The sequence below is a fragment of the Pipistrellus kuhlii genome, unplaced genomic scaffold (assembly GCF_014108245.1).
Source record: "Pipistrellus kuhlii isolate mPipKuh1 unplaced genomic scaffold, mPipKuh1.p scaffold_m20_p_5, whole genome shotgun sequence".
Lineage (NCBI taxonomy): Eukaryota > Metazoa > Chordata > Mammalia > Chiroptera > Vespertilionidae > Pipistrellus > Pipistrellus kuhlii.
Window position 1 is genome coordinate 11795453 of NW_023425551.1, and position 15459 is coordinate 11810911.

The 15459-nt window shown below is 46.4% G+C and overlaps 1 protein-coding gene across 1 annotated transcript; it reads right to left on the reverse strand.

Moving 5' to 3' along the window:
- Positions 1-454: 454 nt before the first annotated feature.
- HDDC2 (HD domain containing 2) lies at positions 455-14051 on the reverse strand. The gene is made up of 7 exons (XM_036415005.2): positions 13903-14051; positions 12753-12874; positions 11343-11445; positions 6952-7020; positions 3247-3385; positions 746-835; positions 455-633 (listed from the first exon to the last, which is right to left on the reverse strand). The coding sequence occupies exons 1-7, from the start codon at positions 13984-13986 to the stop codon at positions 524-526; spliced, it is 717 nt and encodes a 238-aa protein (XP_036270898.1). The 5' UTR covers positions 13987-14051; the 3' UTR covers positions 455-523.
- Between the last annotated feature and the right edge of the window lie 1408 nt (positions 14052-15459).

The window sequence follows — 15459 nt, forward strand, 5'->3', positions numbered from 1 at the left end:
ATACTCCTATTATTACCTTTTTCTCACTTGGTGGTAAACATTCCTATAACACAAAGTCTGCACATCTGTAAACCAGACAAGAAAAACTACACCGAGGACGACAAGTACCATGTGGAATTGCATACCCCAATCTGTATCTCCAAGTGACAAAGAGAACTGGGGGAAGGTCGGAACCTGTGAGCAGGTGTACAAACCCATGATTAGAGGCCTAAAGCAGGTCACAACGAAATTAAACATCTGGTTCCGGAGAGTGATCACCTGAATAAAGCAGCATTTCACCTGAGAGAAGAAGGCATGATAATATTCTTTTTCCTAGATCCTTATCACTAAGTCGGCTGAAAAACCAGTTCTTTTAAAAGCAATAATGAAATCTCCTATTGTTCAATGAATCTGGCCCTCAGGAATATAGGTTATAAATTCAGTAGATTTAAAACCTCCAATAAAGATTCCAAAGTTTAGGGTTTTAAAATGTATTTATTTAGTTCATAAAAAGACACCTCCTCTCCCACACCCTGCCAAGTCTTCACCCATGCGTTTTCATCACCACATCCTGTTCTGCGGCTTCTTTTATGGCCCAAGTGATATCACGTTTCTTGCTGGCGTCCAGGCGATTGAAAATAAACAGACTCACATCTGGGGAAACTTAACAGGCCAACAGTGGCAAACACAATACATCCAATGGGGAAAGAAAACGTTTGTTACAGGACTGCGACAACACACAGAACTTCTCAGGAGTGTGCCTCGCCAGCGGCGGCAGCAGCAGCAGCAATGTTAGCGTTTCTTTCGGCTTCGAGTTCTGAAACCAGCTGGACTATCTCTGGGTGACGGAACTTTCCTGCCAGGCAAGAGGACGGAGAAAGATAAGGATGAGAAAATACAGCATTCTCTCCAGCTTGACCCAGGCCTTGTCAGGGGCTTGGCTCTGTGATCTGACCCATGGTTTACTCCAACGCAGGACACAATTCCAGATCCTTCTTTCTGGTTGGGAGCGAGGCCGGAGGGGGGACACCTGGAGCTTATTCTCCGTCACCCCAGATGTCAACGCTCACAAGGAGGAGAATCAGGCAAAACTATCGACCAGATAGGAGCTAGGAGGAATGCCGCCAGGCAGCGTCTGAATGAGGAGCCACAGGGAAACGCAGGAGCTCAGTGCAGTGAGGTTTAACCTCAGCTCAGTTATGGGCACGTCACCCTCTCTCCAGGCTCAAGTATCTTCCTTGGGAAAATAGGGAGTTTAGCTAGGTGACCCTTCTAGGTCCCACATTTTTATTTTACTAAAGTATTTTCATATTTCATATTTCATTGAGAATGTGTCAATGGAAGATAATGTTAAAATGCAAAGCACCACATAAACATGACTTACTTATATTTTAGTTACATTATTGGTAAAATATGCTATCTTAGAACCCAATCATTGCTTAAAACACAGCTGGCATGCCCTAGCCAGTTTGGCTCAGTGGATAGGACTGTCGGCCTGTGGACTAAAGGGTCCCAGGTTCGATTTTGGCCAACGGCACACGCCTGGGTTGTGGGCTCAATACCCCCCAGTGGGGGATGTGTGGGAGGCAACCAATCAATGATTCTCTCTCATCATTGATGTTTCTAGCTTTCTAGCTCTCTCCCTTCCTCTCTGAAATCAATAAAAATATATTAAAAAAAAAATACACACACACAGCTGGTAACCCTTTTCTGTAAAGAGACAGATATTAAATATTTTAGGCTTTGTGAACTTACACGACTCTCTTGCAAATTACTCAACTCTGCTGTTGTAGCACAAAAGTAATATAAACAATACATAAAGAATGAGTGTGATTGTTTCAATAAAACATTACACAAACAAGTACAGCGGGCCAATGTGGCCCATGGTGCATAGTTTGCTGACCCCCGGTATACAGCATCATCCTATTTAATTAGGATTATCCTATTTACAACATTATCCTAAACACATCCTATTTACAACATCATCCTATTTAATTATGATTATCCTATTTACATTATCCTATTTACAACGTAATCCAAAACTTTTTTGAATACCACCTACATCAAAGGACATATGAGACAAAGTTGGTGTTGGCCCTGAAACACCTTCTAGGGTGGGGTAAGCAAGTGTGGGTTTGAGAAGAGGCCCGAGGAGGAGCATCATTCGGAGAATGCGGGTCAGACAGTGAAACACCATGGTAAGCTCTGGACCAGGGCAGATTAGCAAAAAGAGGGGAACACTTCATCTTGACAGGGAGGTTTAGGGAAGGAAATGAGAGAGGCGAGTGGCGTTAGGCAAAGTATCAGGATTTTATTTTTTCAGGAAAAGGAAAGCCACAGTTTTAAAAGCAAACCCTCTGGATGAATGGCGAGTCTAGCAGGCTCAGTTTGGTGGTTATAATACCCCAATACAGAAATAATGAGGCCAGGCCTAGAGCAGACCTAGTGCTGGAAGAGAGAAGGAAAATCCAATCAGCTTCATTACAATGCAAACCATATTTCGGGGCGTAGTCTGGGATCTGGGACCCTCCTCTCCTTGGTGGGGCCACTGGGGGGTCCCGAGAGGTCCCAGAAAGGCTCTCCCTGACTACTCTGAGGGGGGCTGGCTGGGCCTGCAGGGCTCCCAGGCAGAGACAGGAACACCCGCCGGCGCGCCAGCCGTCACTAATTCAGGAAGCCTGGCTCCCGCTCTGGAAACTGGATCAAAATGAAGATGGCTGAGGGTTACTGCCAGGTATTCTTCTAAGCACTTCACATGAATGAACCCACTAGATCCTCAAACAACCCTGAAAAGTACATTCTGTAATTATCTGTACTTTCAAAATGAGGAAACGAAGGCCTGGAGCTAGGTTAAGTGATTTACTAGAGGTTACAGATGTTATGGGCAGAGCTGGGATTCAAACCCAAGCAGTGCGACCTGTCTTAAATCTCTATTTCTACCTCCACCTCCACATGCCCTTACACCTAGGAAGCACTCAGAGATCATACTGCACTTTCACATGCATCATCTCTCCTGAGTCTCAAAACCGACCTATGATGCCCATTTCTCAGAGAGGACACGGCGAGGTCAGGAGACTGCCCGGGGGCACCCAGGTCGGACTCCGGGGGACAATGCTTGCCCACACCAGGCCAGCTCTCCCCGAGAATCCCACCACTTCCTCTTGGGAAAGGTCAGAAGAGGGTCACAAGAGTAGATTCACTGGCTCAGTGTCTCGACACAGGAGGAAGCCCCGCGGTGACGAGGCTTATGGAAGCAGCCCTGCGCACCTGCCGTGGAGTCATAGAAGTCCTGCAGTCTCCCTGGCTTGTTCTCCAGGTCTTCGTACTCAGAGGCCTGAAGAACCATCTCACATTGGTCCAGCTGCTTCACAAATCTGGCCTCCGCGCTAGCTTGGGTCTCATACTCCTACCAAAGGGACAATCAGAGCAGCATGGTTAGGGCTCAAGGCAGGGTAATCCAGGACAATTCTGACTCTGGTACCTGAAAGCAGTCACAGCTGGAAGGGCGTTCTCAACTGACCACATCTCTCCATCTTATACGAAGCCTTCACAGAGCTGAATCTGCAATTTCACAGCTAGCATCGTCACTCCACAGCCAGCATCATCACTCCACAGCCAGCATCGTCACTCCACAGCCAGCATCATCCCTCCACAGCCAGCATCGTCACTCCACAGCCAGCATCATCACTCCACAACTAGCATCATCCCTCCACAGCCAGCATCATCCCTCCACAACCAGCATCATCACTCCACAGCCAGCATCATCCCTCCACAGCCAGCATCATCCCTCCACAACCAGCATCATCACTCCACAGCCAGCATCATCACTCCACAACCAGCATCATCACTCCACAGCCAGCATCATCACTCCACAACTAGCATCATCTCTCCACAGCCAGCATCGTCACTCCACAACTAGCATCGTCACTCCACAGCCAGCACCATCACTCCACAGCCAGAAGGGGTGCTCACACTTCCATGTGTCCCACCAGATGCAAGCCCTGGAAGACTCATGTGTTCATATTGACACTCTAAGCATTTTTCTTCCTGTTAAGAATCTTGTCTCCATTTCAATCTCATTATTCTTTAATCCAGCGGTTGCCAACCTTTCGGACCTCATGAACCACCAGTGGTCTGCAGTTGGCGACCACTGCGTTAGTCCACCTGAGTGGTGTAGGTCTTTAACTTCAAGCTAATATTGCATCTCATGCTTCTCAAATTATTTCTATCTAATGCCAGGTTTCCTTTTCCTCCAAGGAAATTTCTAGCTTTCTAATTTTGGTTAGCACTTTATACTTGGAACATCAGTCCTTGCTTTCTTTTAAAATATTTTTTATTAATTTCAAAGAGAAAGGGAGAGGGAGAGACAGACACATCAATGATGAGAATCATCAGTCAGTTGCTTCCTGCATGCCCCCCTACTGGGGATCGAGCCCGCAACCTGGGCATGTGCCCTGAGCGGGAATGGAACTGTGACCTCCTAGTTCATAGGCTGATGTGCAACCACTAAGCCAGGCTGGCCAGGCTGGCCTCACTGGCCTCACTTCCTAAAGAGGGAGGCCTCCAGCCTGTCCTGGTTATGACTCGATCCAGTCAGGATCTGTGGATTCTTCATGGCGTGTGTGGCAGGGAGGTGGTGAAGGAAGTGGACACGGAGCAGATTTTACCTTTCCTCTTCCCATTGGCCCCTCCCTCCTCAGTGCACACCTGAAATGAGCTACAGGAAGTCTGTACATGCCACACGCACACAAGTCCCAATTAATACCACATAGAACCATTCTATTAACACCAAAGTGCTCCCGCTGGTTTCCCTGCCAAGTTCTCATTGTAATTCCACCCCAGATGCGTTCTATAATGAACCTGTCATGCTTTCTTGGCAAGATAATGCGATGGGAAACACTGACGGTTTCTTAGTCTTTGTTAAATGCCTTATTCTTTTATGACAGCTATTTGAATTTTGATAGACATTAAAATTGTACAGAGAAATAATTTTAATATAAAACCAATACATTTTTATTTCAAAGGCACTTAGAAATAGTTACATTTAATTTAAATGTCTGTTTACAGTTATATATTTACTAGCAGCCCAGTGCATGATTAAATCATATGCGTGTAGGGTCCCCTAGGCCTAGCCTGCCATCAGGGCCATGTCCGCCATCCTGAGAGATCTCGCATGCTCCGTGGATGTTGCTGGTGCCCTGGGGGGGGGGGGGGGGGGAGAGAAGGAAGGGAGGTAGGGCCCGAGAACCTCCTGGTGACCTGTCATTTGGTTGTTATGGTGTTATGGCCATTGGCCTTTTATAATATAGATATTTAACAAATTTATCTTCATTACTTAACAAAAATAAATGGAGTTCTCTAAACACAGCAGTCCAGGATTTTTCTCAGTTGAAAATGAGAAAAAAGATATTATTAGGAAATAATATATTTTATAACAAATTGTGAGGAAAATACATATTTATTTTTAAACTATACATCACTGGATTTTCTCTCAAAAAATAATGGTACTGGCATTATTTATTTTTACTTTCTAATCAGGGATATTTCTCCAAAGCAAAATGAAGGCTATTGAGTAGGCTTCTTTCTGTGATACTTTGAGAAAGAAGATGTTTTCTCTTGACTTGCTAAAATCTGACTTCACACTTTATGGTAAAAGATAAATTATAATCAAGGATGTTTAATGGTTTTAAAAAGATGTGACTCTCTAGGCTGACAGCTATTTATAATGGAGAATAGCTATGAATAACATTGCAGAAATTAATTAACTGACAAGTTTGAGGCAGCCCTAGGAAACCAACAGAGTCTCTTACCTACAATAATAAGCAACTGACATGGTGCCACCAATACCCTAGAACTATAAATGCTTTTCGCTTAGCCAGCATGCAGGAGAATCCCGTTCAGAAAATGCTGCCTTAGACATCTGATATGAAGCCCACATACACACTCACCCTCTCCACAAATAAACCAATAAACACAGATCCTTAACTTGTATCTTGCCTGTGCCTCTGGGCCCGTGACCACCCCACTGACCTTTAGCAGCTTTCATTTGCAGGCCTGTGTTGATTGGGTAGGGAGAGCTTAAGAGCCTGGAAAAATAGTTTCTATAAATAAATTTCTATAATTCTGTCTGAAAAATGTGTTGCTACTTATTCATATGATCTTCATTTTTCTCCTCTGGCCCTTAATAAAAAGAAAGAAAAAACAACAACAACAACAACAACCAGCCAAAAAACGAGTTCCCCATCCCTGTCATAGCAACTTCATGTCAGAAAGCAGAAAAGCACACAGCTCTCCTCCACTCAGTCATCCATACCCCACAGCGTCTCCAATAAGGAAATTGAACGTCGGCCGTATTTTTAGGTGCTGGTGAGCCAGAAGCAATTCTGAAGGAGGCCTGTCACACCCAGGGCGGCCACTGTCTTGTCCCGAGATCCCTGTCCTTGTTCTCTAACAAGTGTGACTAAATCAACCAATGACTTTTACAACATCACACAATTGTTACTGGTTTGGGGATTATGGGATCCTTTAACGCTCGGTGTTTTACAGTTTTCCCAATCCAAAGTCTTGCTCAGTGACCGTTGTAGCACTTTCATTTGTAAACTACTGTTGTAGTTAAGTAAATTTTGCAGTAAGCTTTCTTTAGCCAGTTCTTGATGGCTAACTAAGAAAATAACAGACACTGCCACCGTATTTACAATAATTAGGAGTCACAAGAACAGGAATTTTGTAAAAGGGTTTCAAATTCTGAGGTCTTTTCCTCCTTAAGAGATAATACAAGGAATTAGTTTCATAAACTCAGGAGCCATTTTTTAAAAAAAAAAGTATGAAATGCAACACAATTCCACTCCATTATTCCCCGATTGCAAGTACATACTTCAGAAGGGACTGTTCTGCCTAAAGAACCCCTGGTAACGTAACCAATACCACCAGGCCAGGCTCCCAGGTACCACCCAACCCACCACATGCACTTACTTCCCAGAGTTCATAGAGCTCCTTTCCGAGATCCTTGGGGAGAAGCTGGGTTAGCTGCTTCATAGCTTCCTGAAACATCAAACCATCATTTTAATCATGTCCACGTTTCAGCTCACTTATAAAGCCAAGCACTGGTCTCAAACTCTCACACATAACCTCAAAGGGGCAGCAGAATATTGGACAACATTTACAGCTTACAAGGAGGGCAGCCGTGCCCATTTGAGGTCATGCAACCAGCGCTAACTGTAGTTATTGACGTGTGGTCTGACCAAAGGGAACCTCAGCCTCAAGCTAGACCCTGCATTTCTATAAATGCAGCACAGGACTAAACTGGCTCTTTGGAGACCACATCCAATTACTGATTTATTAATAAACTACCTATTGACGCAAGTCGCCATGCTATTAAAAACAAAACAAAACAGATAAACAAGCCAAAACCGGTTTGGCTCAGTGGATAGAGCGTCGGCCTGCGGACTCAAGGGTCCCAGGTTTGATTCCAGTCAAGGGCATGTACCTTGGTTGCAGGCACATCCCCAGTGGGGGGTGTGCAGGAGGCAGCTGATCGATGTTTCTCTCATCGATGTTTCTAGCTCTCTGTCCCTTTCCCTTCCTCTCTGTGAAAAATCAATAAAATATATTTAAAAAACAAACAACAACAAACAAACAAACAGATATACAATACATTGCTCTCTTCCTGAAATTGAGCAACAATATCCTGGATCTAAACCCACATCATTGGTTATTATACAGCAGAAGCGCATCTCAAGGACTCTTGGGTAGTTGATATTCCTTGTCTGGCAGCGTCTGCTACGGAATCATGCCCACCATTTTCAATGAACCCTCGGAAACCGACCCACAGAAGTTCAGGGTACGTGGCTGGAAGGTGCCAGCCTTTCCCTTCCTGATGGTGAGCCCTGCCATTCCCACTCCCAACCCATTAGCCTTGTTCACACACAGTCTTAGAAATAATTCCCATCAAGATTCTGCCCAAAGGTCTGAGCTGAATGAAGCTTTCGGCAAACATCTGTGTCAGTTACGTGACGAGCACGAAAGCATCATTCACTATTCACACATCATTGGTGACATGAACAGTGCCGCAGTCACTACAAACTATCAGTCCAGAGGGGGTCTGAAACCAGCTGGCCATTTACTCTCTGTGGAAACCTGAGCAAGCTACTACTTAAACTCTTTGTGCTTCAGGTTGTCATCTGTGAATTGAGGTTAGCAGTGGTCCCTACCGGAAAGGATTGTTGTGTGGCTCCAGTAGTTTATGTACATCAAGTACTTACTATCTGGCACATACTGAGCACTGTTTAAAATGTTCACTATATTTCTCATTTTCCCCATCTTGTCACGTTCACTCTCATAATATAGTTTGGTTCTTCTCTCTCTTTAAAAATTTTTTTTTTTTTTTATTTCAGAGAGGAAAGGAGAGAGAGAGACAGAAACATCAATGAGAGAGAATCATTGATTGGCTGCCTCCTGCACACCCCCTACTGGGGATCGAGCCTGCAATCTGGGCATGTACCCTTGACTGGAAATGAACACAGGACTCTTCAGTCTGCAGGCCAAAGTTCTGTCCACTGAGCCAAACCAGCTAGGGCAGTGGCCGGCAAACGCATTTGTCAACAGAGTCAAATATCAACAGTACGACTGAAATTTCTTTTGAGAGTCAAATTTTTTAGACTTAAACTTCTTCAAAATAGACTCACCCAGGCCGTGGTATTTTGTGGAAGAGCACACACAAGCGGCCAAAGAGTCACATGTGGCTTGCGAGCCGTAGTTGGCCAACCACAGAGTTAGGGTGGTGATTCTTTTAACCTGTTCTTTAACAACCTTAACCCTTGAAGATACATATATACCATAGCTCTCCTTCTGTCTCAATGTTTGTGCCTTTACAAAAGTACGTAACCTTCATTCATGTACTCAAGTCTCATGTTCCATCCCATACCAACTTGGGTTATAATATAAAGTACGCTTTATCCTGGTAGGACGGGGTCAGACTACAAGTACTGCTTTTGGCCCCTACATTTTCTCTTTATGCCCCCATCCTCCCTTTCATCCAAACACTTTCTCGCCTTCAAAACAGTCGGCCTTCCAGGCTTATTCAGTATTTTCCCAGCCTCCTCCTTCGGCTTAGACCTTCCTGCTGCAGTTGGCGAGCCTCTGGATCAAGGACGCTCCCTGTTTCTCATGATGTGCAACTCACCTCGAGCCAGGAAACCCTCGTTTAATCATCTTAATGCATGGCTCAGACATCCCCCTCTTACTCATGAGGACCCTCTGCCCAAAGAATGGCTCATCTCCCAGACCCTCCTCTCTGTTCCCAAATCCTTGCCAGCAGCAGGAAGAGGCAGTGGAATATCAATCAGTGCTCTCTAGGCCTTTGGCTTCTTGTCCAAGCACTTGTGGTTCTCAAAGATGCTTCCCTTGTCCCTTCTGAGTATGGTATTCACCCTGCTGTGAATCAGGAGTGGGCAGCAGACAGGAGGCTTAATGAGGTTTCTCATAATCGCCAGGATAACAGAGTCCAGGAGGACAGCACTACGCCCTCTGATGGTTCAGGGCTACTCTGTGCCCTCCACGGAGGCCAGGACTCGGCTCTCGTCAGGACAGCAGTAGATCTCCTCCCACCCCCAGTAGCTGGAGATCCTTCCTATGGACAGCGCTTTGCCTTCAGGAGGTTCTGACTTGCTCCCTTAAGGAGTAAGCCTCCATGTCCCTGTGGACCTGCATAGGGTCAGCCTGTCTTTTCTGCTTCCTAGGACACTTCAAGGTCTTTGGTTACCCTCTGGTATTTCCGTACATGATGTCTTGTCCACAATGTCCAGTTGTCCCCTTAAAGATGTGCCCCTGAATAAAACTGCCATATATCCTGAAATGAGCTGTATATTTGAGGGGTCCCCGCCACCCCTTTTTCTCTCTATGTCATAAGTCATTTCTCAACATCCTCTGGTTGAGGGCTAATTACTTTCTGTAACTCAATATCTTGAGCTAACTGGTCCCAGTTTAAATCATTTCTGTCAATCAACCTAGGATTTTTTTTTTTTTTTTTTTAAGAAAGGCTTTTCTTTTTTCATCTCTTTTTTAGATTATTTAAAAAAATTATTGTTCAGTTATAGCTGACATATACAGTATGACATTAGTTCCAGGTGTATAACACAGAGAATGATTAGAGACGTCTATACCTCAGAAAGAGACCACGTCACAACAACAGTCTACTCTAAACTATGGAGAAACAGTTCTTTAGCTTCCGCCCTTTCTGTAGGCTGTGAGGACGCTGAGCCTGTATTCCACACCCGTATTTTGGCAGGAAGAATATTCCTTACACTATTCCTCTCGTTCCCGTAATTTAGAATATGCTGGAATTCCTAAATTGGGATTCTTTATGGCTTCTCTGCCTGTAGAGAGGCAAAAACGCTGTTGGCTATAGGTTAGTCTCCCCTCAGCTCCGAGAACAGCTAGCCAGGCCACCTGCCCTGTTAAACCATCTTGATAAAGGGCTTGTCCACTCAGCAGTTGAGGATTTCTGGCCCAGAGTGAAAGCAGCTTGCAATGATCCCTGAACTGAGAACCAGCTATTCAGCATCAAAATCCCTCTCGGATGTTGTGGCCTCTGCTGTGAGTATGTCTTCCTCTTTGGCCCTGGCCTCTGGGCTTACAGCCCGAACGGATACTGATTTCCCATTTTATTGATGTCTTTCCTTTCTTACTAATACAAACATTTCCTTACTTCTGACCACTAAAGAACTAATTTAAAATCCAACAAACAATTACAAAAATGATTATACTTTGTCATTTATAGGACTTCTTTCCAAAGAACTTAACCCGCATAAAGAATTCCTTCAAGTTCCAGCTATTTCCAGTGTCCCAACGAAAGCCATGCTCTCTCTGTCCACATACGAATGAGAATGGAAGCCCACGTAGTTTGCAGTCCGTGGGCTAAACAAGGCTGGGAGCAGGCATACTTTCCGGTTCTTGTGTTAAAATGGCATCCTACTCCAGGGAAACCCTTGCTTCCAGAAGCGAAAACTATAAACTACCCAATTCAGAGTGAGCACTAATGGCTTACTCTTCAAGAGTGTCTTTAAGATTCTGCCTGATCAGTCCCACCAACCCAAGACTCGTATGTCCTAAACTCTGTGCAGTCTGTGGCCTCGACTAGCTGCCCTTATTGTGAGGTCCATGTAAGCATGCTCCAGCCCAGGCTCTGCCACTGTAAATACCCTCCCCGGACAGTCCCCTTCCCTTCCTGCACACTAAGACCCCGCCGAAGTGGCACACTCCCTTCTCCGACCAGCCTGAGACTCAGCTCTGCCTCAGCCAGCAATAGTCTTAGACCTCACAGGTTTTCCTGGCGGTCTCTTGCGGAGTCTACAGTTAACACTGACCTCTTCTCGCCTATGTTTTTCTTCTTTGGGGATGTTATCTGCTGGTGCTATGTCCCCAACGATGCATTCTGCCATATCGTGAACCAGGGCTAGGCGTACACATCTGACCAGGCAAGAAATGGTGGATAATTACACAGAAGCATATTCGCTGCAATCTCCTTCTCTATACTGTTTTGAAGTTATATAATACAGTTTTCTTTCTCCACCCTCAGAGTATTTCAATGCAGTATTTTCTAAAGTAACTATATGATGAAAACCTTCAAAGGTTCTGAATCAAAACTGCTTGTTAAGCCCGGCCTGTGTGGCTCAATGGTTGAGGGTGGACCTGTGAACCAGGAGAGATCACGGTCTGATTCCCCGTCAGGGCACATGCCCAGGTTATGGGCTCGATCCCCAGTGTGGGGTGTGCAGGAGGCAGCTGATAGATGTTTTTCTCTCTCTCTCTTCCTCTCTGAAATCAATAAAAATATATATTTTTTAAAAACTGAATAGTAATATTCAACACCATAAATGAGAGTATTGTGCAGAGGAAATAGCCTATATATTTTTAGAAATGGCTGGTTTTTCAAATATCATTTTAAAAGCTTGATAACATCAATCTGGTTGCTGGATTTGAACTCAGATCTGTCCAACTCTATTCATTTTTTTTTTCTATCAAGGTCCTCATTTGACCATCTAACTACTTCACTGGAGAAATGATTGTTTCTGAATTTTGTATCAGTAAGTAAATGCTATAACCAGATCATCTAGAATTATAACCTGAAGTTATCAATCATTCTTTTTTCTTTTAATATTTTTATTGATTTTAGAGATAGGAAGGGAGAGGTAGAGAGAAACAATGATGTGAGAAACATCGATCAGCTGCCTCCTGCATAGGGATTGAACCTGCAACCTTTGGGGACACTGGATTACACCTAACCAACTGAGCCACACCAGCCAAAGCAGGCTCTTTCACTTGCCAAGAAAAAACCCAGAGTTGCCGAAACCGGTTTGGCTCAGTGGATAGAGCGTCGGTCTGCGGACTGAAAGGTCCCAGGTTCGATTCTGGTCAAGGGCATGTACCTTGTTTCGGGCACATCCCCAGTAGGGGGTGTGCAAGAGGCAGATGGTCGATGTTTCTCTCTCATCAACGTTTCTAACTCTCTCTCCCTCTTCCTTCCTCTCTGTAAAAAAATCAATAAAATATATTAAAAAAAAACAAAACACAAAAAAACCCAGAGTGCAATTAACAAATGAAGCAATCAACACACACAGTTCTCCCCACACCCTGAACCTGCACGGGTTGCCTCAAATACATTTTTTTTGCTATGTATAAACTACAAGAATTTGACACAGGCCTCAGTCATGAAAAGGGGTGCATAATCACAGGGCAGAGACCCTGCCTGCCAGGCGCCAAAGCTCACAGCCCACCTGTCTTTGTTCAGATGATCATCCTTGGTCACCAGAGCCATAACTGCCATCCTGTACATGTGATCCGACACGCTCTCTGGCCTCTCGACATTTCTGTACACCCAGCCAGTCCGTGGGACTCTCTGGTGAAAATGAATGAGAGAAAGAAGTTTATAAAAATAAGCATTTTAACTATCTGCTCTGCTGTTCCATAGAAACCCAGGGAATAGGGCACAGAACTGGTTTCAGGACGTATTAAAAAAATACTAGTACGTGTAACAGGAACCAAGTAAAGCAGCGAAGTCAGCAGAGAATGAGGAAGAGGTGGGGAGGGGGGATAATTCATAAGCACACAACACAAAAGTCTAATAATAATCGAGGGACTCTGTTACTGACTTACACAACTCGGAACCCACACCCGTCCTCTAGACAAAACTAAAAGTGTGAAGCAGCTTATTTTTCATAACTGCAAGGCTTGGGGAGGTGTGACTTCCAACCAGGCCATGGGGCAGACTCAGAGGGGAAAACGCTGGGGAAAGCCCTGAACTTGACCGGGTGACAGGTTTCCAAACTCGGAAGCAGCGGGGTCCAGGCATGTCTAAGGGCTCTTCCTTCCTTCGATTCGCATCACAGGTGTTCTTGTGAGACTGCACTGCCCCCTAAGAAATCTACTATTTCTCAAGAATTTTATAAACAGTAGTAAACGTGGCAGGAAACAGATCATTCTGGAGATTGAACGTAGAGAAATTTAGCAAAGACGTAACGGAGCGGCGGGTGTGTGTGTGTGTGTGTGTGTGTGTGTGTGTGTGTGTGGAGGGGGGCATGAAGTGACGTCACTCCACCTACCTGCAGCGTAAACCAGGAAGGCTCGCTCTTCCCCCAGCTGAGCTCCCGAGATCGGGCGTTCGGGGCCAACCAGGGACCGAGGGCTGCTCGGAAGCCACCCCGCCCGGTGCACTCCTCCCTCCGAAACCCGGGCGGCCACCCCGACCCGGACACTCGGTTGTTTAGACCCCATTCGGCCGGGGTCGGTCGGTCGGTCGGCCGGCCTGGCAGCCCCGACATCCCGCAAGCGCCGCGGGCCGCCCGCACGGGGTGTCCCGGCCGCGGGGCGCGGGGCGCGGAGCTCGCACCCGGGCCCCGCCGCTCCCCGCCCGCCCGCCCCGCTCACCTTGAGCTGCCCCACGAGCCGCAGGAACTGCAGCAGGTTCCGGGCGCCGCGGCCCGACACGGCCACGGAGGAGGCCGAAGCCATGGGCACCGGTCAGAGGGGCGGAGCGAGCCGCGTGGCCGCCGCTGCAGCTCCTCCCCCTTCTTTCCCCTCCCTTCTCCTCCTCCCCTCCCTTCTCCTCCTCCCCTCCCTTCTCTTCCCTCCCCTCTCTCCCCCTTCCTCCTCCCCTCCCCTCCCTTCTCTCTGTCTTCTCCCCTTCCCTCCCCTTCTCTCCTTTCCCTCCTTCCCCTCCCCACCCTTCACTCCTCCTCTCCCCTCCTCCCCTCCCTCTCTCTCCTCCTCCTCCTCCCCTCCCCTCCTCCCCTCCCCTCCTCCCCTCCCTCTCCCTCCTCCTCCTCCTCCTCCTCCTCCTCCTCCTCCTCCTCCTCCTCCTCCTCCTCCTCCTCCTCCTCTTTTTCCCTTGCTCCTCAGCTTTCAAACCATGGCTTGCCCAGGCCCTCTTTCCTAACACCGTTTGGATTTGGGTGGCTGCCCCTTGGGCATTGCACCACCACCCATGGCAGGCACAGTGCTCGGTACATACCAGCCGCTCATTCCTTGTTTGCTAGACTCCATTTAACTGCTCTCCCTCCAAATGGTAAAAGGATCCCAGTTCCAGGGTGAGGGTGGGAGGGTTTGGAGGAGGAGCAGGGCTAAGCCAGATTGCATCAAAATCTCGCCTTTTAGAAACTCAGAGTCTGGTTGGGGAAAAGATAAGCATGGGCAAACGATAAACATTGAACTTGGAAGAGTTCATTAGTCATGACAAGCACTGGTAGGACTGTGGGGTCAGTCATAGCCAAGGATTTTGGAGATCAACATAAATGCACTATAGAGAGAGCACAATCGCAGGATGAAATCTCAACTTCCCTTAACACCTCAAGTGCTGAAGAAACCCCTAACCCTCAAAAGCCGGCCCGGCTCTGTCTCAATCATTGTCTTAATTCCATCAACAACCAAGGGTAATGATTTGTAAAGGCATTTAGCGAACAAGCATACCGAAGGACTCAGGGAGAGGGCCAACGTTGACAATAGACTATATGGGGCAAGTAGGAAGTAGGAAGACCAGTTGGAAGACTACTGAAATCCTACTTTGCGGAGATGATTTTGGTTTGGTCCAGGTGACAGCAGAAGAGGTGCCGAGATGTTGAATTTTGGATACAACTTGAAGGTCGAACTAACAGGATTTGTGACAGATTGCACATAGGATCTGAGAGAAAGAGAGGAGTCAAGACGACAAATTTAGGCCTGACCAACTGGAGGGATGGAGTTGTTATTACTGAGCTGGAGAAAGTGCAAGAACAGTAGGTTGTGGGGAAGGGTAGGAACTAAATGTTTAGGACATGTGGAGATGCCTAGTAGGGATCCTAGTAAATATACACTGAGTGGCCAGATTATTATGATCTCTGAATGGCCACTCAGTGTATATCCTATATAACAAAAAGCTAATTTGCAAATTGTCCCCTCGACCAGGAGTTCTACCAGCAGGCAGGCGGGCAACCACCCATGTCCCCTCCC

Coding starts and splice junctions, on each gene's coding strand:
- HDDC2 (XM_036415005.2), bottom strand. CDS start 13,986: ATGGCTTCGGCCTCCTCCGTGGCCGTGTCGGGCCGCGGCGCCCGGAAC. Junction 12,875..13,902: donor GGCTCGTGGGGCAGCTCAAG/GTGAGCGGGGCG, acceptor CATTTTCACCAG/AGAGTCCCACGGACTGGCTG. Junction 3,386..6,951: donor AGCTCTATGAACTCTGGGAA/GTAAGTGCATGT, acceptor TCCCTTTGGTAG/GAGTATGAGACCCAAGCTAG.